The sequence below is a fragment of the Lepisosteus platostomus genome, chromosome 13 (assembly GCF_059453375.1).
Source record: "Lepisosteus platostomus isolate fLepPlt1 chromosome 13, fLepPlt1.hap1, whole genome shotgun sequence".
In the NCBI taxonomy this organism is placed as follows: Eukaryota; Metazoa; Chordata; class Actinopteri; order Semionotiformes; family Lepisosteidae; genus Lepisosteus; species Lepisosteus platostomus.
The window spans coordinates 14,201,013-14,224,207 of record NC_142623.1 but is presented as its reverse complement, the minus strand read 5'-3'; the positions used below and the strand labels follow the sequence as shown (position 1 = coordinate 14,224,207).

Genomic DNA, 23,195 nt, shown 5'->3' with positions numbered 1-23,195 from the left:
TCTCCCGTCGGGCTGTTTGGCCTGGCTGAGATAGATCAGATTTGCCGAAGCCAGGAGACCCCGCACGATTCGTCTCCGGCGAAGACGCTACGCCAGCGAAGTAACTCGCAGAAGGCAAAGGGACCCCGCACGGTACCCAACTTCAGCTGTCACTCAGGGCTCGGAGGCGCGCCTGATTGGAACGCCCGGCTCGGGAAGCGGCCAATCGGCGGGCGGCGGGGGCGGGGCCCGTGCGCCCAGGTTGTCTCGGGCTCGGGTGAGCTCGAGCTCGGCCAGCTCTGCGATACACGGAGGCGAGATGGGGCCGCGCCCTGCCACTGAGCCCGACTCCTGAGGACTTACAATTAACAACTTGCAGCAAAGCGGCGGGAGACCCCCAAGAGCGGCTCGTACGCCTCGACGTACGTATGTCTTTTGGTTTGCGGGCTGGAGGTGCAGTCCAGAAATCTTGAGAAACACGAGGTAAGAAACGGGCTTTTCTTATCTGTCCTCCTTTAAACAAACAAGACGTTGGCAACAAGTCGCCTGCGTAGCGAGTCGGGGTTTGGCGGAGCAGGCGCGCAGGACTGGAGCCGGAGCTCTCGCGGCCAGGACGCGCAGTTCCCCGCTCTCCCCGTGCCCCCTCCTTCATGAAGCCGGACCTTGCCAGTCCAGCGCGCACTGGGAGGTGGTGGTGGTGGTGGGGGGGGGCTTTCCCCCTGCCACGCGGGACGCGGGGGACGTGATTTGTGAAATGTGCGGTGTGTGACGGCGCGGAGTGTAACGCGATCTCGCCCCGCCGCGCGCGCGAGCGAGAGAGAGAGAGAGAGAGCGCGGCTGGGTGGCACGGATCACGAGCCGGAGCCTCGCGCCGTGCCAGGGCAAAAGCCTGTCCCCGTGCGCGTGGGGACGGAGCTCGAGGTCCGTGGCCGTGGGGGAGAAGGGATCTCCTGACAGCTGCCCGGGAGTCTGGGCTCGTCCGCCGCGGCTGCGGACCGACCTGTATATCCGAGCCGCCGGCTACAACCCGAGAGCCCGCCAGCTGTCACAGGCGCTCCAAGATCTCAGACACGTCCTCGGCCGGACTGTAAGACTCCTCGGTGTGTCAGGACGTGAGTTTCCATGCCCGGTGTTTGCGAAGGGACGGGCCTCTTTGCTGGGCTGACCTCAGGACAGTCGTCGCCGAGCTGGCCGACGTCCCCCCGCCCTCGCTCTCCCCGTCTTACAGGAACAAACCCCAACAAGCGGGTTTTGTCATTCACTCGAGCCAAGTGTCTCGTAAAAAAATAAAATAAAGTCGGCCTGGACTGCGAAGGTCAATAATGCCGCCTTTGTTCAGTGTGTACAGGCAGAGCCTTCGCGAGTATTTTCGGGGAGGTGTGACTCTGCGCCTGTACTGCAAATCTCTGCTCTCACGCGTGTTCGGGGGGTTGTCGGGGGCGCAGCTGTGGCCGTCAGTCCGGCCCTGGAGCCGCCGGGGCGAAACTTCACCTGCTGGGTCTCTCCCTGGGACCGGACGCGTTCGGACCTCTCGGTCGCGGCTGTCGGCCGGGATGTTGATTTGCCGAGCAGATCAAAGGGTCGGAGCGGGGGGCGCAGCGAGACCCCCAGGGAGGGACTGACAGACAGACAGAGGGACTGTGGTGTCCCTGAAGGCCTGTCCCCCCCCCGGAACTGACGGGCTCTTTGTTTGTGTCCAGGTATCTCGGAATGGCAGCCCTTGAAGGATCCGCATATCTAAAGCCAGCCGCCGGGCTTTGATCCCTCCGGCGCGCTATCTGGCTGGGCGATGGGGCGGCATCGACCCGCAGCGCTAATTACGCCGCTTCTCTCGCTATCAGATCCCGCTGTTTGCATGTGTGACTCTTTTGTGGTGGGGGGCGGTTTGGTCATTAACAGCTCGCGGCCGGGGGCATCTGCGTTTCCTCTGGGAATCGCGCGACCCTCCCGGAGCGAGGCGGGGGTGCGAGACCGTGCCGGCGTCCCCGCGCGGAGGAAGCGCAGAGCGGAAAGGGGGTTCGTGCGGTGGCCGAGCGGCCCCACGGGGATAGGGCAGCGGAGCCCATTCGCCTAAAGAACACACCGGCCCTTGAAGGGGGTGTTGTGACGCTGGGGGAGGGGCAGGCGCGCCCTCGGACACCCGTCCTGCAAGAAACTCTTCGCCCTCTTCCTGAAGAGCGAAGTCAAAACAACATAGCTCGGATTTCAGGAGTGCAGGGAGCGCGGATCTCTCCCTCCTCGTCTGCGCCCTGTCTTGGGCGAGATGGGCTACTGCTGGGGCTAGGGGTCGCGCGGCGGCGTGGGGAGGCGACCCGGGCGGCGCGTGCTGCCGGCCGGCGAGCACAGGCGCGCAAGCGCTCTCGCCCTCGCGACCAGCCTCGCTCCTCGGGCAGCCGTTGAACTGAGACGAAACGAAACCGAACGTGCCGGTGGGGCTGCCGCGAGGACACTCGCGCGTGCGGGGAGCGGGCCTCCACCTCCATCTCCCCGAGCAGCAGAGATGCTCGAATAGGAAAGGGCTCGCAAGGGTACTAATCCCCCCGCGCCTGAGATGAATTGAGGTTCAGTAAAGTGGGGGAGGCCGGGGGGAGGAGCCCCAGTTGAAAGGTTTGTGTGGCTCTCCAGCTCCAGTCCAGGAGGGCTGCTGTGTGCGCAGGCTCTGGTTCCAGCTCGGCTCTTCCTGACCCGACTGAGCCCGGCCTCCTCCGGGTCGAGAGAACCAGGAGCCCTGCTGGGCTGGGGTACCCCTCGGTCTGAGCCACAGGGGGGCAGTGTCTGGGGCCGGGGTACCCCTCAGTCTGAGCCACAGGGGGGGCAGTGTTTGGGGCTGGGGTACCCCTCGGTCTGAGCCACAGGGGGGCAGTGTCTGGGGCTGGGGTACCCCTCGGTCTGAGCCACACGGCACAGCCACCCTCTTTTTGCAAAGGCACTCATTGGGATGTGTGGGCTGACACCCGCAGGCCGGTCCTGGGCAGTACCACCGTTGCACCAGTGTGTTTGTGCGTGCTCTGTTTTATGCCAGGTGGTGTTCCACCTCCCCCGGGCAGCGCCCGCCCGTAAATGGTAAATGTCACAGAGGCGCGAGTCAGGCTGGTTATCAATCACTGCTTCCAGAGAAGCAGTGACATAGAAGTACGAGGAAGTGGGTGTTTCTGAAGAAAAGAAAACCGAGAGAGAGAGAGAGAGAGGCGACTGCTGTTGAGAGAGGAGAAATCAATGTGAGGAAGGCAGCTGCTTCGTGCAGCTTTTTTTAGTTCAGTCTGACTGCTTGTGGTTTTAAAACTGGGACAGGAGGAAGTGCAGACCTCTGTCAGTCCAAGACCTGAACATCAGCCCTTCCTCACAACCAGAGACTCTTGAGTTTCTTTTTACCAAGTGTGAACCACACGAAGGTCAGGTTACCCTGGAGAGGGTAAGTGTCATAAGAGGAAGATGACATTTGTGAGAGGAAAATGTTTGACCTATAAAATTATTATCCTTCTCCTCAGATCAGAGACACTCAGTCCAGCTCCTCTGTATCTTCCCATTAACACTCCATCATCATCATCCTCAGACCTGTAGAGTAACTGTAGAGACACTCAGTCCAGCTCCTCTGTATCTTCACATTAACACTCCATCATCATCATCCTCAGACCTGTAGAGTAACTGTAGAGACACTCAGTCCAGCTCCTCTGTATCTTCACAGAAACACCCCATCACCCTCATCCTCATCACCTTGAGCTCTCTCCAGTTCTGCTGCAGGTTGCTGTAGTGCGTGGCTTTGTTTACACCCGGAATCCATCAGAGAGACGGACTCTGGACCTGTCTGATCTGAGACTCGGTGTCATGCTTGGGGGGGTGGCGCCTCGCTTGGCATGACCTCTGCGTCAGGAGCGCCTGGCAGGCCAGCAGGGGGCGCAGTCACAGCTGTGCCGAGTTCTGCCTCCGGAGGGGGTGTCACCCTGGGGCGTCTTCGTGCAGTCACGCCAGGCTGTCCCGGGGTGACCCCACAGCCGGCCTCTTCAGACGGCTGTCCTTGAGCAGCGAGGCAGAGCAGACCCCCCTCCTCCTCCTTATCGCAGCGCCTCTCCCGCGAGGCGCGGGTCCGACTCCCCCGCCCGCCCGCTCCCGCGCGGAGCCTCCAAGGCCAGCGGGGCCCGGTGACGTCAGCGGCGCATTCCCTGAAGATGGCTCCGCCGGCGCAGCCCGGGTCCCTGCGGATTCACGGATCCTCCGGCTGCCAGGGGGGCCAATGAATCCCGGGCAGTTTTTACGGGGGGGCGACCGCTGGGTTGAGAGTTGGGTCACCCCAGAGTCCGGGCATGTCTGGTTTTCCCGTCTCCCGCAGCATCATGACGGAACGGAGACCAGGGCCATCTCCGCCGCCCCCCCCTCCGCGGCGCAGCCCCGGGGCTGGGCAGTGTGGTCAGGGAGCCGGGTGTGTCCGCGGTAATGACAGGCTGCGCGCAGAGCCTGTGTTTACAGGAGCCCTGCGGATTCTCCCACACGGAAACGGGGGGGCGGCGGCTCGGCGCTGGCGGCCCCGCGGGGAAGGACAGGGCACCGGCAGGGCAGGAACGCCCCCCCTGAACCCGGGGCAGCTCGCCTCGGGACTGTCGGCCTGGCACTCCGCGGAGCGGTGACCCTGCGCTCTTCCGGGAGGCGGGGGAGAGGCGGTGAATTGTTTCCGGCTCTCTGGGGCGTCCCCCGCGTGCGGGGAGATGTGGTTCGGCGGTGAAGGAAGAGTTATGCGCGCATCCACGCCAGGAAAAGGAAAAAGTTCAGGCCGTTCCACAGCAGTGTGATCCATTCCGGGTTTTACTAGCAGCTGCAGGGCCCTGCTGTCTAGATCGCTGTCGTGAAGAATAGGGGTCTTATTAAAACCTGGAGCGGATTCAACTGCTGTGCACTGGGGGTCTTTTCTGTCCTGGTGTGTCCACACTGAGACGGTATCGGGGCAAATCAATGCACAGTGTCCTCCTCCTACTTCCTCTCTTCCTCACACCTGAAGAAGGCTCAACAGCCAAGGCATTGACTCCTTCTTTCCACCTTTCAGCGCGGGAGCAACCTCTGCTTGTCTCGCATGCAGCGTCACGGAGCGCCAGATGCTGCCTCTGTCTCTGGTTGCATGCCGATTCTGGTTGCGGGCTCCTGCCCACAGCAGATGTGCGACTGTCTCTGCGATGAGTAACAGGAAGTGCTCTCCACCGCGCCGGGGGCTACGTTCGTGTCTTTGAGGCCCGTTGCCCCGAGCGACAGCGCAGTAAATCCTGGCTCGTTCGTGAAACCTGGTTTGCAGTGACAGGAAGCTGTCTCCGAACCCCAGGTGCGCCGTCTCACTACCCCGCTGCAGGGCCGCCCAGGTCTCTGAGCCTCGAAGAACGTGCGCGCAGTCTCGTGCGCTGTCTTTATTTGGGGATCAGCGCTGACGCTTCGTGAGAAGCGAGAACCCGTTTCCTGTCCTACCTCGCCTTCGCACTTCCCTTCGGCTGACAGTTGGCGAGCTGTGCGTGCTCATCAGCCTGACCTCCGGGTTACACGCTGGGTCTCACTAATTGATTGATTAATTGCAGCACTCCTAACGTGGCTCCCAGGTGATTCGCGGATAGCTGTACCGATAATGAGCTGACCTGCGTGAAGAATTGACTGTCAAAGAACTTAAGCAACAACCTGTATCCGTCAAACAGAATACTTCATTGTTTATAATTGCCAGCTCAGGTTGGAACAAAATCGAGAGGGCACTGGGCCCCCCCCAGGGAGTGGGTCTGAGACCCCTGATTAATCTGTCCAAGGACGCGATGCACGTTAGGTCACCCCTAAATCTGGGGTGCATCTTATGACCTATTTTGCTCCTTCATTGTCCTCTTCAGTCATGCTAACAAGGCTCCACGAGATCTGCAAGAGCAGCTGATGATGCACCAGCCATTTCTTGTGCCAGTTTTATCCGGCGATATCCTGACATCCGAGATCCGAACGGAGCTGTTGAACAGGAATCTCGCACCTCCGCCTTCTTACCCAGAAGTATCTCTTCCTGCTTAGCCCCCCCTCCCCCTGCCCCTGCCCCCTGGCCTTGATCTTTCCTCCACCCCATCTTCACCCTGTCGGCTGCCTCCCTGGCTCATTCCTCGCGGCGAGGCAGGGCTGTCGGTCTCCGATCCCCACGGACAGGCACGCCAACGCCAAACCCCAGAACACAAAGTACTCTGTACCTCTGGAGTCTCATCACGTGAGCTGGTGTTTGACCCAGCGCCTGAAATGTTTTGGTGGCCTTTGGCAGTTTCAGGGTGGAGCTTTTGGTGATTGAAATGCAGCTGCCGAGCAGGTCGGTTCAGTTTTGCGCTGTGCCAGAGGGTTTATTGACACGTGACTGAACAAGCTTGGAGACAGTGGGGTGGGTTTCAGGTGGCTGTTGATTAGTCACTTACTTATTTGCTACACCTTGCCTGGACGATTAACATGTTTCTCGCCACGTGTAGCGATCGGAGACTCCATCGTCCTCTGGTTCTTTGAAGTTGCCCTTGTGTTCTCTTCTTAAGAACCGTTCCTGCACAACGCCAGTTTACCGAGGCTGGTTTGAAGCAGTCTGGAGCTTGGCTTGATTTTAAGGCAGACCCACAGAAGAAGAGGTTATTTGTCCGTCTGGTCTGCTGCACCAGCAGGTTCGTTGTTCTGGCAGGTTCGTTCCTCCTGCAGGTTCGTTGCTCTGGCAGGTTCGTTCCTCCAGCAGGTTCGTTGCTCCGGCAGGTTCGTTGCTCTGGCAGGTTCGTTCCTCCAGCAGGTTCGTTGTTCTGGCAGGTTCGTTCCTCCAGCAGGTTCGTTGTTCTGGCAGGTTCGTTCCTCCTGCAGGTTCGTTGCTCTGGCAGGCTGTTTTTTTCTCCCTGCAGGTCCCGATGGGGCGTTGGCTGAGGGGCACCGAGCGAGCCGGGGGATTGGCGCAGTGTGGCGCACGCCTCTCCCGGGCTACCGTGGTGCAGCTGGCACGGCGGGAGGGTGAAAGGGTGGTCCCGAAACAGAGAGCGGAGGGGGGGGGTCTCTGTCTGGGTCAGGTGCTTCCTGGGCAGGCAAGAGGGCTGAAGACTCAAAATGGGTTTCAGGGCAGGACGGGGGAGTTTGGTCTTCCCAGCGGGACAGAGTGAGGCCTTTGCAGGTGGAGAGTGCCCTGTGAATACGAGCTGACGCAGCTCTCTTTATCGTGTAAACAGTCTGACCTGCATAATTTATACAGCAGCTGTGGGCTCTTATTGTGTGGAAGACAGACAGGCAGTGCGCCGCGCTGTCTGGGAGTGCCTGTCATTATCTGCTAGTCTGGCAAGCTCTGTCCCCCTCCCCCCATCTCTCTCCTCCACCCCTCTCTCCCTGTCCCCTCTCCTCTCTCCCTATCCTCACTCCTATCTCCCTGTCCCCTCTCCTCTCTCCCTGTCCCCTCTCTTCTCTCCCTATCCTCACTCCTCTCTCCCTGTCCCCTCTCTTCTCTCCCTATCCTCACTCCTCTCTCCCTGTCCCCTCTCTTCTCTCCCTATCCTCACTCCTATCTCCCTGTCCCCTCTCCCCTCTCCCTGTCCCCTCTCCTCTCTCCCTATCCTCACTCCTATCTCCCTGTCCCCTCTCCTCTCTCCCTATCCTCACCCCTCTCTCCCTGTCCCCTCTCCTCTCTCCCTGTCCCCTCTCCTCTCTCCCTATCCTCACCCCTCTCTCCCTGTCCCCTCTCCTCTCTCCCTATCCCCTCTCCTCTCTCCCTGTCCCCTCTCCTCTCTCCCTGTCCCCTCTCCTCTGTCCCTATCCTCACCCCTCTCTCCCTGTCCCCTCTCCTCTCTCCCTATCCTCACTCCTCTCTCCCTGTCCCCTCTCCTCTCTCCCTATCCTCACTCCTATCTCCCTGTCCCCTCTCCCCTCTCCCTGTCCCCTCTCCTCTCTCCCTATCCTCACCCCTCTCCCTATCCTCACTCCTATCTCCCTGTCCCCTCTCCTCCTTCCCTATCCTCACTCCTCTCCTCCTTCCCTATCCTCACTCCTCTCTCCCTGTCCCCTCTCCTCTCTCCCTATCCTCACCCCTCTCTCCCTGTCCCCTCTCCTCCTTCCCTATCCTCACTCCTCTCTCCCTGTCCCCTCTCCTCCTTTCCTATCCTCACCCCTCTCTCCCTGTCCCCTCTCCTCCTTCCCTATCCTCACTCCTCTCTCCCTGTCCCCTATCCTCACTCCTCTCTCCCTGTCCCCTCTCCTCTCTCCCTGTCCCCTCTCCTCTCTCCCTATCCTCACTCCTCTCTCCCTGTCCCCTCTCCTCTCTCCCTATCCTCACCCCTCTCTCCCTGTCCCCTCTCCTCTCTCCCTGTCCCCTCTCCTCTCTCCCTATCCTCACCCCTCTCTCCCTGTCCCATCTTCTCCTTCCCTATCCTCACTCCTCTCTCCCTGTCCCTCTCCTCTCTCCCTATCCTTACTCCTCTCTCCCTATCCCCTCTCCAATCTCCCTATCCTCACCCCTCTCTCCCTGTCCCCTCTCCTCTCTCCCTATCCTCATTCCTCTCTCCCTGTCCCATCTCCTCTCTCCCTGTCCCCTCTCCAATTCAATTCAATTCAATTCAAGGTGCTTTATTAGCATGACCGATGGGTACAATCAGTGTTGCCAAAGCAAATAAAAATAATGAAATTCACATGAAACACCACAAAAATAACATTAATATAAAATCTACAGACATTTACAACAAAGACATATTATAAAATATTGACATATACTGTAGGCGGCTGGAGCATTATTGGGAGACAGACTCACTGTTCCTCAGGCTGGGACAGGAGATCACATACTGGGCTGCCAGATCAACTGAGTTCCCTCCTCCCTCTCCCAGTAGGATTGGGACCCGTTGTGACTCTGGCTATCTCTCTCCTCTCTCCCTATCCTCACCCCTCTCTCCCTGTCCCCTCTCCTCCTTCCCTATCCTCACTCCTCTCTCCCTGTCCCCTCTCCTCCTTCCCTATCCTCACTCCTCTCTCCCTGTCCCCTCTCCTCTCTCCCTATCCCCTCTCTAATCTCCCTATCCTCACTCCTCTCTCCCTATCCCCTCTCCTCTCTCCCTATCCTTACTCCTCTCTCCCTATCTCATCTCCTCTCTCCCTATCCTTACCCCTCTCTCCCTATCCCCTCTCCTCTCTCCCTATCTCCTCTCCTCTCTCCCTATCCCCTCTCCAATCTCCCTATCTCCTCTCCTCTCCCTATCCCCTCTCCTCTCTCCCTATCTCATCTCCTCTCTCCCTATCCTCACTCCTCTCTCCCTATCCCCTCTCTAATCTCCCTATCCTCACTCCTCTCTCCCTATCCCCTCTCCTCTCTCCCTATCTCCTCTCCTCTCTCCCTATCCTTACTCCTCTCTCCCTATCCTTACTCCTCTCTCCCTATCTCATCTCCTCTCTCCCTATCCTCACCCCTCTCTCCCTATCCTTACCCCTCTCTCCCTATCCCCTCTCCTCTCTCCCTATCTCCTCTCCTCTCTCCCTATCCCCTCTCCAATGTCCCTATCTCCTCTCCTCTCCCTATCCCCTCTCCAATCTCCCTATCCTCACTCCTCTCTCCCTATCCCCTCTCCAATCTCCCTATCCTCACCCCTCTCTCCCTATCCCCTCTCCTCTCTCCCTATCCTCACTCCTCTCTCCCTATCTCATCTCCTCTCTCCCTATCCCCTCTCCAATCTCCCTATCCTCTCTCTCCTCTCTCCCACTCCCTATCCCTGTCTCTGTCCTCTCTCTCTGATCTCTGGCTCTGTCCCTCTCTGTGGTCTGTGTGCAGGCTGGCTGGAGGGAGGCTGTGTGCTTCAGCCCAGATTCAATTACAAGGTTTCCTCTGTAATTACAAGGTGTGTCTCTGGCTCTGAATGGCAGAGTCTCACTGCTGCTGCAGTGCACACTGGAGTGTTGATGTCCTGACTGGCCTGTACCAGCCCGGATCGCGCTGCTCTGTACTGTCCTGACTCGGCCTGCCCTGTGCCACACTGTCTCAGCTTGGCCTGTGCTGACCCAGATCGGGCAGTCCAGTGGTGTACTGACATGGCTTGGCCTGTGCCGGCCCGGATCCGCCTGCCCTGTGCTGTACTGTCTCAGCTTGGCATCTGCCGGCCCGGATCAGGCAGTCCAGTGGTGTTCTGACTTGGCTTGGCCTGTGCCGGCCCGGATCCGCCTGCCCTGTGCCATACTGACTTATTGGATTGTGGTGCCTAGCTCTGCACAGTCCTACAGCTTGGTAGGGTTTCTTCAAATACGTATGTGCAGCACCTGGAGGAGACCCGCGCGCTCACGGGGAGAACATGCAGAAATGTTGTGAAAAAGCGGGGTTGTGGGTTGTGAAAAAGCCGCACTATCGTGCTGATACGTTTCTTCATCTCGTTGCAGCTCGAATCCCCCAGGAGCAGGGAGACGCCCCGCCCTCTTGCCCGGACCTTCTCCTTAGAGAGGAATCAACGCTTCCGTCCGGCGGGGAGAGGAGCTGGCCTGGGGGGGGTCCGGGCGGATCACGGATCACCAAACCCACCCGCGATCTCCCGGGAGCCATGGGCAGCCGGGAGATTAGAGGGCAGTAAACCGAGCCGCTAGACGACAGGCGGAGAGAGAGAGAGAGAGAGAGAGAGAGAGAGAGAGAGAGAGAGAGACATCCGATCGAGAGGGACGGCGGCGGGTCGCTTCGTCGGCGAATCAAGATGAGTTCGGCGGCCGCGGCCCCGGTCTGCTACTTCAACATGTCGGTGGAGTTCTTCTACAACATGAGCGGGAAGAACATCAGCGCGGTGTGGCACACCAAGGACAAGGTGGTGGTGGGGCTGGGCCTGACCGTGTGCGTGATCGTCATCCTGGCCAACATCCTGGTCATGACCGCCATCATCCGCAACCGCCGCTTCCACTTCCCCATCTACTACCTCCTGGGCAACCTGGCGGCCGCCGACCTCTTCGCCGGCATCGCCTACCTCTACCTCATGTTCCACACGGGGCCCTGGACCATCAAGCTGTCCTCCTATGAGTGGTTCGTCCGGCAGGGGCTGCTGGACACCAGCCTGACCGCCTCCGTGGTCAACCTGCTGGCCGTGGCGGTGGAGCGGCACCAGACCATCTTCACCATGCAGCTGCACAGCAAGATGACCAACCGGCGGGTGGTCTGCCTCATCCTGGGCATCTGGCTGGTGGCCATCATCATGGGGCTGATCCCCACCATGGGCTGGCACTGCCTGTGCAGCCTAGAGACCTGCTCCACCATGGCGCCGCTCTACAGCCGCAGCTACCTGGTGTTCTGGGGCGTGCTCAACCTCCTCACCTTCACCATCATGGTGGTGGTCTACACGCGCATCTTCGTCTACGTCCGGAGGAAGGCCTGCCGCATGTCCCAGCACACCTCCCAGGTGCGCCAGAAGGAGACCGTCATGAGCCTCATGAAGACCGTCTCCATGATCCTGGGTGAGTGCGGCGCTCTCTCTGGAGTCCAGTCCACTCCAGGTGTCTGACTCCCAGTGCAAGGTGGTCTGATCCACTCCAGGTGTTGTAGAGTCTGACTCCCAGTTCACAGGCGTTCTGATCCACTCCAGGTGTTATAGAGTCTGACTCCCAGTGCAAGGCGGTCTGATCCACTCCAGGTGTTGTAGAGTCTGACTCCCAGTGCACAGCGGTCTGATCCACTCCAGGTGTTGTAGAATCTGACTCCCAGTGCACGACACTCTGATCCACTCCAGGTTTTATAGTGTTGGACTCCTGGTGCATAACAGTCAGATCCAATAACAGTGGATGCGTGCGGTGCAGCAGCATGCAATTTTTTGCATGGGCAGACACCTGATGTATTTCTGCATCATCCCTATGAATATGGAGTGGATCAAACCGCAGTGCTGTAACTGCAAGGGTATACTTGCATAAGATCCAGATAAGATGAGACCAGGGCTGCAGAAAGAGGAGACCCTTCGGTTTTTGTAGCTGGTTTGTTTTTGCAAGGAGCTAATGAATCTGAGGACAGAGGTGCTCACACACACTGCAGGGACACAGCTTGTGGTTCAGTGTAGCAGGGTCACAGCTCCCATATTCTATTGTTAAATACAGATTCAACCACAGGACTGGCTTCCTGTGAACCCATCCTCTGTCAGGAATGTCCCAAAATATACCCCATGCTCTGCACACACACAACTCTCTCACACACATTCATGCACACGCCTCACACGCACACGGACACTCCTCGCACACTCACTCATGCACACTCCTCACACACGCTCACGTGCACTTGCACAGAAGTTCATACACACACATTCGCTCACACACACAACTCTCTCACACACATTCATGCACACACCTCACACACACTCTCACATGCACTTGCACACACGTTTATACACACGCACACAGCTCTCTCTCACACATTCATACACACGGACACTCTTCACGCACACACATTCATGCACATGCCTCACACATACTCACTCATGCACACTCCTCACACAGACTCTCACGTGCGCTTGCACACACGTTCATACACACGCACTTGCTCACACACACCACTCTCTCACACACGTTCCTACACACACCTCACACACACACGGACACTCCTCACACACGCTCAATCATGCACACTCCTCACACAGACTCTCACGTGCGCTTGCACACACGTTCATACACACGCACTTGCTCACACACACCACTCTCACACACGTTCCTACACACACCTCACACACACACGGACACTCCTCACACACGCTCAATCATGCACACTCCTCACACAGACTCTCACGTGCGCTTGCACACACGTTCATACACACGCACTTGCTCACACACACCACTCTCTCACACACGTTCCTACACACACCTCACACACACACGGACACTCCTCACACACGCTCAATCATGCACACTCCTCACACACACTCTCACATGCGCTTGCACACACGTTCATACACACGCACTTGCTCACACACACAACTCACACACATTCATGCACATGCCTCACACGCACACGGACACTCGCTCACACACACACACAACTCTCACACGCATTCATGCACACGGACACGCATCACACACTCTCACGTGCGCTTGCACACACGTTCGTACACACGCACTCGCTCACACACACATTGGTCTGTCTGAGCCAGTCTGTTCTCGTTCCTCCCCCTCCCCCCCGGCTCCGCGGGGAGGCCTGTTCAGACACATGCCCCTCCGAATTCTCTGGAACGATCCCCCCCGGCACAGACACGCACTGGAATGTGTGCAGCCTGTCCCGGGCCGGAAGCACACCGCCCCCTGCAGGCCGGGTTGTGTGGCTGACCGCGGGGGGAGGAGAGAGAAGTGCGGTAGCGCTGAGTACAGCACAGCCTGGGAACATTGGGGTATACATTCACTGTACCCCAGCAAACCACAGCCACCAGATAGCGAGCTGTTTTATTGCATTCCTTTTGGTGTGGTTGGACAGATTTTGGGGTACCTGTTAGGTGGCTCCTTTCTCAGGGAGGGAGAGAGGACCCCCCCCCCGGCAGTGTCGCTTCAGAACGGTCAGGGGCGGACCCACTGGCCCCCCCTTTCCATACGTGAATGCTGTGACTGTCCGAGCCCCATCCCGGGTTTCCCTGGGGCCTGGAAACCTGGCAGAGTGCGAGGCGCTGGGGCAGGTGGGAGGAAAACAGAGGGCGCCGAGCACTTACACAGCTGCAGCAGCCTGTCAATATTTACACTGACTCTGACTCCTGGGGCGCAGCGGGGGAGGGGAGCACGCAGGGTTGGAAAACAGCTGGGATGTTACCAAGGCCCCTGGGTAACAAAGAAACCACACAAGAGGAATAACATGAATCAGGAGCTCAGTAATTCACACAGCACCCTGTGCAGAGAGCCTTGGAAGAAACAGGATACCTCCCTGTATGACAGACCTGTATCTCAACCACTGGACCGGCTGTCCTCCTGGTGTGACAGCCCTGTATCTTAACCACTGGACCGGCTGTCCTCCTGGTGTGACAGCCCTGTATCTTAACCACTGGACCGGCTGTCCTCCTGGTGTGACAGCCCTGTATCTTAACCACTGGACCGGCTGTCCTCCTGGTGTGACAGCCCTGTATCTTAACCACTGGACCGGCTGTCCTCCTGCTGTGACAGTTCCGTATCTTAATCACTGGACCAGGTGTCCAGGACTGGACACCCCTGAATTTGATCCATGTCCCAGAAAGTAGACGGCAATCCCTGGGTGCCCCCAGTTCCCAGCTGCTTTGCGACACCATTGGAAACAAGCCGACTCTGACTCTCCTTTATTTTCCATTCAGCGGGGAGCTGTGTATGATGGCAGTCTAGTGCCCTGTCCTGCGCTGCGCCTGGCTGTCTTTGGAATCTCATATCCGCACCCTGTCCCTCTTGCAGGAGCCTTTGTGATCTGCTGGACCCCGGGCCTGGTGGTCCTGCTGCTGGACGGTCTGCACTGCGAGTCCTGCGAGGTTCTGAAGTACGAGAAGTACTGCCTGGTTCTGGCTGAGTGCAACTCCCTGGTGAACCCCATCATCTACTCGTTCCGGGACCAGGACATGAGGAGGACCTTCAGGCAGATCCTGTGCTGCCTCTGCCCGTCACGCGCCGGGAACAAGGGTCCCTCGGTGAGGTTTAGCACTCTTGAGCAGGAAGTTCTGTCCGAGAACAGCAGCCACAACCACTCAGCCCTGTGAGAGAAAGGGGGGGACAGGAGAAGGAGAGAGGGGGGACAGCAGCGGTCTCACCCGCACACATGCACCCCCATCGCACACCAGCTGCCGAGCAGACTAGGGAGCCAGAGAGGGAGAGAGTCAGGGCGAGCCCGAGACTGCCCAAGCCGAGCCCTTGCTGTTCTGCCGCTGGCCGCCTGGGCCCGCGGGGCTGCGGAGCCGTGTTTTGTGGGCTTTTTTTTCTCCAAGATTTGAGGATGGGAAGGGTGGGTTTGAAGTTCTGGCTCAGTCGAGGTCAAGACAAGTGTGGACAGCAAAGATAGAGATGGGATCTACTGTCTTCTGCCCGCCCGTCCTTTCTGAACACCCTGTCCACCTGTCTGGCGGCTGGTCCCCGAATCTCCTAAGTGTCTGTCTCCAGCTCTGTCTAGCCAGCAGCTTGTTTGTCTATCCATCAATCTGCGAGTCTACTGTGTGTCCGCATCCCCGTCAGTCTGAGAGTCCACTGTGTGTGTCCGCACCCCTGTCAGTCTGAGAGTCCACTGTGTGTGTCCGCACCCCTGTCAGTCTGAGAGTCCACTGTGTGTGTCCGCACCCCTGTTAGTCTGAGAGTCCACTGTGTGTGTCCGCATCCCCGTCAGTCTGAGAGTCCGCTCTGTGTGTGTCTGCACCCCCGTCAGTCTGAGAGTCCGCTCTGTGTGTGTCCGCACCCCTGTCAGTCTGAGAGTCCGCACCTCCTTGTGTCTCTGCCTGTCCATCTATCAGTCTGTCCACAGAGCAGGCACTCACCACCGGAGTGCTGTCTCGAGCCCAGGTCCAAGTCCAGTTCTGCTCCTGTAGGGTGTCTCAGGTGCGTGATGTAGGACTGGGGTGGGAGCACATGCGCTGGAAATTCATGGATTAAAATTGCTCCTTTTATTGGACTACTGACTTAATGCACTACATCTCCTGGGGCGAAGGACTCTTCTAGGGTAAACCGAAGCAGAACCCGGACCGTGCCCCAAAATCCCCCTGGGATTCTTAGAACGAGGACAAGTGACAAACATAAGAACAGGAGATGGAATGTAATTCTAAAGACTGTATGATGAGCAGTCTTACTTTTTCAGGTTTGTAAAAATTGCTATTTGTTGTAAATCCCTGGGGGCCCAGTCTTTAACACTTTAACACAAGAGCTCAGTGGAAATGCGCCTGGAGACTGCTGCTGCAGTACAAAGCCGTAAGAACTTGTCAGAAATAAAGGAGTTGAGAGACGAGGCCCAGTTTCTCGGCGCGCGGATCTCGGAGAAGTCTCCCCGACAGAGGCGGGGCGTGGACTCACTCGCTCGGCAGGTGTGTGACGTGGATGTCGGAGCACTTGGAGAACGGACTCTCGCCCCAGGAAACAGGCTGCGTGCGGGATTCTGGGACTGCTCTGTGCTGTGTCTTCGTTGGCGGAGGTCTCACCAGCGCATACTGGGAGACTGGGAATATCCTTCGTGTCACCCTTCCATTGCAGCCGAATGCTGTGCGAATCTTAGTGCAGGCTGCACCAGGCAGAGGGGGTACGACTGTAATCATAGTTGATCCATTTCACTCGGCCAGGTGCGAGAATTAGTCTGCATCGTCCAGGTTCTTGTTTCATCCTGATCTTGTGCCCCGTTTAAGCTGCTTTCCTGCACAATTTCGTCCACTTTCATTTCACACCTTATTTTGCACGTTTATCAGTAAAGGTGTCCTGACCAAAAAAAAAAGTGCTCCCAGGGAGGAAATGCTGGGGGGAAGCATTTCAGTGTTGCACACGCTAGTTTGCTTCAAGAAGCAACGGAAAAATGCCTCCCCCATCTCACTTCCTCTCTGCTCGTGAGCAAGTTCCCAGCCAGAGTGGGAAAAATAAGTAATGCCAACAGAGCTGAGCTTAGATGTGCAGCAGGATATGAAACTAGCACAAATCATGTAATGCAGAAGAGCCAATTACAACTTCCGCTTTAAGGTTGTTTTGTATGTAAGATTTATTTTCCATGGATGTTTATATAATTTCAAATCATTTAAAATAGAAATATTGTTTGCTATCAAAATTGAAATTTTGTGAACTGAGGGGTTAGAGTAGAATACAATCATTATTGGTCAATGCACTTTGAAAACAGTTTAAAAAAAATGTAAATTTCAAACTAATTTCGCAGATACAAAATGGGGAGATAAAACTGGGAGTTAATTTTAAAATAGGAGGTGACTTGTAAAACCCCCTCCTTCTCTGCTACCTAAAGTACTTTAGAACAATATATAAAGCATATATAGACTATTTTAGATGTGCTTGTGACCCAGGATGTATAAATATTGTAAATAATGTTTTTGATACTATGTTATCTTGACTGTGGCATACATATCTATTCAAACAAATTAGAAGAAAAAACTTCAATCACTTCTCTAAGTGCATGATATGATTTTTAAAGGGAATTTGCAACTCTTTCATGTGCACATCTCAGCAGATGTGAGGAATACTGAACAGTCTGTTTCGTGGACGATCATTATCAGTAATTACAGTGGATTCAGGGCGCCCCCGCGTCCAGCCGGGCTGTCCAGGTGTCACTTGTCTGTCGAGGACAGTTGCTCTGATGATGGAGCTTTTCAATTCATTTGGAGACATGGAGACTATGTGAGCATCTGCATCAGGCCCTGCAGCAGGCCCATGCAGCCTGCACCCTGTTGCAGTCCACTCCATTACGGACGTTTTCTGCCACTGTGTTTAATTACTGATAATTAACGAGTCCGTGGAGTGGAACAGATCAGACGGAGCGGATGTTGAGAGGCCCTGCCTTACGGGGCGCACACACACGATCCAGTGTTTGTGTCTGCTCAGCTTTGTGCTTGGCATTGTGTCCCTTTATTCCAGGGAGTGTTGATTACTGGTCACGGCAGGCCGGTGTGCCGACAGGATCTTTTTTACTTTTCAAAGCGACTTTTCAGTATCTGAAGTTGGGATGAGTTATCCAGCTAGTTCGTTTAAACAGATAACTGATTTAAAGGTCCTCAAGACCAGAGCTGTCAGAAAGACAGCAGGCAGCTCTGTCCACGCTGTCCCCTCCAGGAACAGGACTGTTCACCCTGCAGCCATATGGTGCTAAAGACTAGTGGCCAACTCCATAAAACTCCCCCAGTGTTCCATAAATCTCTGTTTTGCAGATTTGTGTGCTAACAGGCTCATTTACTCCTCAATAGGTAACCAGGGCAAATAAAATGCTGTCTGTGTTAAAGTCTGTAGCTAAAGTGCTTTTCTGAGTGATAGACCGCTGACTCCGGTGAGTTCAGCTGCTCTGTGTGAAGCTCTTAAACTACAAGAGGACTGAGGACAGACGACTGAGGACAGACTCAGGGGGAGACTGGACTGAGGGCTGTTTTCTGGAGTTGGCTGCTGTGGTCAATATTTGTCTGACAATGTTTTCACAGTTATAATTCAATCTAATTGTGAGAAAAGGCAGAAGCTGTACTGCAATTGAGGGCCAACAATCCATTCTTGGCTTGTTTTTGTCAAAACCCCTCATCGTGGCGCTTGTTAGAGGATGAGTTGACGAACTGTCTGGCCTCTAGACCCTCTTATTAAAAAAATTATTTTGTCTTTGAAACGGCTGCGTGTATTTCTTGGTTGACGGACAAACTTGTACAGCGATTTCCCCGAGACTCCTTGGACCTGCTCCTTGTACCCCTGTTCCCCAGCTCTCAGTTTCTGAACTGAGCTAATCATCAGCAGAGCGACCCTTGGATCTGTTCCAGCCCCTTGAAAGAGCCATTGCAGCTCAAAACGTCCAGCGGTGCAGCACTGAAGAGCTGTTGCTCCAGGCTGCTGTGGCGCACAGCTGTGCAGATTGAGCTCTCTGTCGGGCGGGTGAGCTGCCCTGTCTGCACTCAGACACCGGGCCTCTCGAGACATGAGCGGCGTCTCTGTCATCTGCTTCTAAATCCCCCTCGGCTCCCAGTGACTTTTGAAATGATAGAGTCTTTCCGATGCCGGCATCTGGGTGTCTCCCCCACCCATCTTCGCGATCAGCGTGTCTGACCCGTTAGAAACGGGGCCTGGAGAACTAGGGCGGGCCATCCTGCTCAAGATGTGTGTTGGATGTGACCAGCCCACTAACTTGATTACTCAGAGGAGGGGGATCAAAAGATGTCTGGTTTGTGTGGGGAGCTGAGAAAGCAGCACAGAGGGTTCTTGTGCATAGAAAAGTCACGTATTCGTCCTCACTGGCTTACAGAGTCTGCAGTGACCTTGAGCACATGGGGAAATTGCAGACTTGGCAGCTATAATCTCGTGTTTAACTCCCAGTGAACCCAGTCAGCTGCCGAGATAATCTCCGACTCCGGGAGAACCTGTTCAGAGGTTGGTTTATTTAACTGGCCTGTGCATTTCGAAACTGCAGTTTGGCTCAATCAGCAAAATCTGTGCAGGAGCATACCGTTGAGAGCTGCAGAGTGCAGCAAAGCAACAGCCTTTCGGCACTGCTGGGACGCAGTCACATGACTTTTACTACGTTACATCAGGGGTCGCGTGACCTGGAGTGCACGCCACAGCAGAGGTCACGTGACGTGTGCTGTCACCCCTTGCTAAAGGTCAAGTGACCTCTGCTGTGTCTCCTTTAGTACCAGTATCAGGAGAGGTCACACAGCCCCTGGTTTTCTATAAAGGTCTTTCTCAATTTGCACAATTCGCGGAGGAGCAGGTTGTTGAAAGCTAGAGAGTGCAGTTAAACAGCAGCCTTTCAGCACCAAGGATCCAGGAGGCAACATGCTGTAGTGTAACAGGAATATTCAGTCATGTGCTAACTCCCTGTTTTGTCTTCAGATAACTGACTGCTGAGCAGATGCAGAGTACTGACTTGCTTTCACAACTGACAGCGGACAGTCTCTCAGTCCTGAGCCTCAGTAGGCCGTCTGTTTGCGAGAAGAAAGGTTTTGAGCCACAGGAGACCACTGGGGCCGTCTTGCCTAATGAGCTGCCAGCCTGAAAGTTCATCTGGGGGATCTTAGGGCCCAGTCTGGCCAGGATGCCTGTTCCCAGATGTGGTGATCGCAGCAGGAAACGAGACAGACACGAAGGTCTCTCACACAAGGGCTGTGCAGGCCGGAGAGAGGCCAGCCGGCGCTGGCAGGAGATGGCATTGCCTGGTCACTGTAGCGAGACCAGCGGGGGGGCAGTGTGTGGTTCAGAGGGGGCGACGGTGTAACCGCTCCTGGCGACTCTACATTGTAAAAAGGGGGGGGGGGGGGGACTGGGACAGGGGGAGGACGCGAAAGGGGCAGGCAGGGAGATCAGACTGGAGGGAGGGGTGCTGTCCTGGTGGGTGTGGGGCTCCGGTGCTGTGAATGCTAACCCGGTGTGTGTGTGTCGGGGTGTGCGTGTCTGTGTGTCCCGCAGGCTGGCACGGTGAAGACCCACTTCAACGATGATGAGGGGGCAAGAGGGGCCCAGCTGCTCATCCTCGACGACGGCGACAGCAAACCCCACAACGGAGACGGGGCGCCGCCCGGCCACCACAGCAGCTCCGAGATCTGAAGCCAGGGGGGCGACGGACGCCCCGGTCCGGCCCGGCCCGGCCTCCGCCAGGACCACAGGTGAAGGAGGAACCGCGGAGCTGGCAGCTGCCTCCAGCGCATGAACCCATCGCCCTGCCAGGGTCTGCACCCCAGACGCACTGCGCACCAGAGCCGCACCCCTGAACCCCAGACGCACTGCGCACCAGAGCCGCACCCCTGAACCCCTCACCATAGCAGGGTGCGAGCCACAGGACGCACCAGAGCCCAGGGCGGTGCCCTGTCCGAAAATACTGGCCCCGGACAGCACCAGTGTAAGGGCCTTGGACCCGTGTACGAATATTCCTGATGGGCTGAACTCCCTTTTCGAAGCATCTGGCGCACTCCCAGTCCCAGTCCTGTTCCGGGCTCATGGTCCAAGGTGAGCGCAGCCCCACTGCTCAGAGCAAGATGCGAGTGACTGGACCCCTGTGCCCCCTGTACAGACCCTGATGGAAATGGTTTCTAGGACAGCAGGCAACTATCCTGTTATTACTGAAGCTGCGCCCTCCAGCGCTTGTCCAGCATCTGTTTTCTTAAACACATTCTACTCTTTCCATCTGTGTGCATGTGACGCGCACTGGCTGTGTACACAGTAGCAGTACCTTTTAGGATGGTTAAAAATGCACTAGATCCTTTTGGCTTGGCTGATGTTAGTCATTATGCTAAAAAATAACAATCCTGTGTTTAGATGACATCACTGCAATAACCACAGCTGCAGGAGACTATGTCATTATTGCTGAATGGTGACTCGAATATTGTCTTATGACTCAGCAGGAGCTGATGCCTACCATATCTTATTTATCCTTGCATTGAAACAGCACCCAGTTCTCTTTCTCTAAAGGTTTTGATCGACTCGTTATAAAAGGTTTTGTACAGGCAGGTGGAAGGAGGCCTCAGGCCAATGTAGCTCGTTCAGCCTGTAACGCAGCAATCGGATCTCATCCAGTCCCTGCTCGGAGGAGTCCCGGGGTATCCTTCAGCCAAGCAAGCTAGGCAACTTGTTCCACACTCCCACAACCCTTTGTGTAAAGTTGCACTTCCTGTTCTCTGTTGTAAATGCACTGAGCTTCCCCCTGAAGGCTTTGCTTTGTGTCTCAGTATTGCTCTGGGAGAGGTCAGCTGGGCTGACTGTGTGTTTCAGGGTGGGGTAGTTCTGTGCTATTTCTGTTGGTTGGTGGACCTGTATTGCACACTGCATGCAGCACTCCTATCACTACATAGGTGAAAAAGAATGACAAACGTGCACTGATAACGCCTGATATAATCATGCATACTCTGATAAAATATACATAATCATTTGTGTACAAGGTTTATAAGGGAGCAAGTACCATACAACTTGTTAGCTTGTTGCAGTGTCAGAGAAAGATCTTGATGGTTGACCTCTGATATAAGCTGTTGTGTTGCAATAAAGCTGCACCTTAAAACTGTTCTGCCATGGTCTTCGGGACTTTGCTCTTTACTCTGTATGGATAGTGGCTCTAATGTCCATCTACTGCCACCGTGTGGGCATCCTATGCTACTGCACTCAAACAGTTCTTAAGATCACTTTTCCACATTTGGAGGAAAAATGAATGCTTCCACCGTTAGAAATCCAGTAGTAACTGGGAAGGGTTTTTATGTCAATCCAATGCCTAGCGCATGCCGGAACTACTGCCAGAAAGGGTTCGATTTGTGCTCAAACCGCAAATTTAAGCAGTAGGTAGCGTGTCTGCAAAAAACCTTTGCTCCCAGATTAATTCCGTTTTTAATCCGCGAGGCGACTCGGTCCCCCGGGAAGGCAGGGGCAACCGGCACAGCTTGATCTGCACGCGAACACAGGGAGGAGCAGATCAAGCCTGACTGCAAGAGGTGCATGCGCGCGCGCACGCGCACACACACACGAGAATGGGTACTGCACGTGCCCACAACAACCCTTTCCTTCTCAGGGCTCCAAAAGTTTAGTGTTTCCCCGTGCGGGGGGGGGGCAGAAATCATGTACACACCCACCGTCCATCAACAAAGGCTCCTCTCGCTCATCAGCCCCCCCACCAGGAATCGGCACAATAGATCTGGGTAACTTGACCTTTCACCTCCGATGTGTCAGGAGACTCCAGGCACTTGCACGCTCCTGCACTTGTTCCTTTTACCCTTGCCTTGCCAACCGCAGACCACACGCTGGCTTCAGGGGAGGGGGAGACCCCCAGGAACGCCTCAAGAGTCTTCCCTCCCTTCCTGGAATTAAAGAGCCCCCGCGGAGAGGCCTGCAGGACACTCCCGGGCTGAACTGCTGCTCTTCCCTCTGGGAGGAGGACCACTGCCCCTTGCTCTTCCTCCCTGGAATCGCGGATAACGCTCACGACTTCCCGTTCTGTGTTTGGGACACGTTCTGGAAGTTCATCCCAGAGGACACAGCCTTGGCGTCAAGGGAACCGACTCCGTGCCACCTTCCTGTAGCAGCACACGTGCAAGACCCCCCCCGTCGTATCCCGCCGTCACGCGGGGGGGCCTGTCGACGGGGTCGACTACACAACCCGGAGCTCAGCCGCCTCTGGAGGCGAGGAGGATGGTGCAGGACCAGGGAGCGAGCACCAGCACTGGGCTCTCCCGCTTAATGAACGAATGAATTGATTCATCAAGCCGATGAACTACTGAAGCAGGGCGTTATTATTGGCTCTCGGTGATCCGTTAACAAAGTCTTCTGCCAGGAGATAAGTCCAGCCTTTGATGAACGGCTCTTCCTGCAGATGTTAAGAGCCCTCCGACTGTGAACAGCAGGTGATCTACACTGAAAGTGGATTGTTACACTCTGTGGAGGGATTGATTGGAAATCGCTTTAAATCTTTTATATCACCAGCACCTAAAGAATTAGGGGAAATGCAAACCCAAATGCTCCCCCTCAGTCAGAAGGAAGAAGGGGGGAGGGGAGGACAGAACAATACTTAAAAAGCTGCCAGAAGCCTTTGGATTTCTGTTTGCAGTTTTTTAATTTTTAACTTTTTTTTTTACAGTCCACAAGACAGTTCTAAAAATTGTAACAACACACCAACAAGACTTGAAACATTGAAACTAAATTCTGTATATACACAATAC

At 55.9% G+C, this 23,195-nt stretch overlaps 1 protein-coding gene across 7 annotated transcripts; it reads left to right on the top strand.

The window, feature by feature from the left end:
- Window positions 1-220: 220 nt before the first annotated feature.
- LOC148650011 (lysophosphatidic acid receptor 2-like) lies at window positions 221-21,554 on the top strand. 7 transcript variants are annotated; one of them, XM_088603369.1, is made up of 5 exons: window positions 2,831-6,617; window positions 6,754-6,770; window positions 10,333-11,385; window positions 14,308-14,537; window positions 19,969-21,554. In XM_088603369.1, exons 3-5 carry the CDS (start codon window positions 10,638-10,640, stop codon window positions 20,104-20,106), a joined length of 1,116 nt encoding a protein of 371 aa, XP_088459495.1. In that variant the 5' UTR covers window positions 2,831-6,617; window positions 6,754-6,770; window positions 10,333-10,637; the 3' UTR covers window positions 20,107-21,554. The 7 variants fall into 7 exon arrangements, with proteins under 7 accessions (XP_088459491.1, XP_088459496.1, XP_088459492.1 ...); XM_088603371.1 differs by lacking the exon at window positions 6,754-6,770 and adding an exon at window positions 6,669-6,685; XM_088603365.1 differs by lacking the exons at window positions 2,831-6,617; window positions 6,754-6,770 and adding an exon at window positions 221-462.
- The last annotated feature ends 1,641 nt before the right edge of the window (window positions 21,555-23,195 follow it).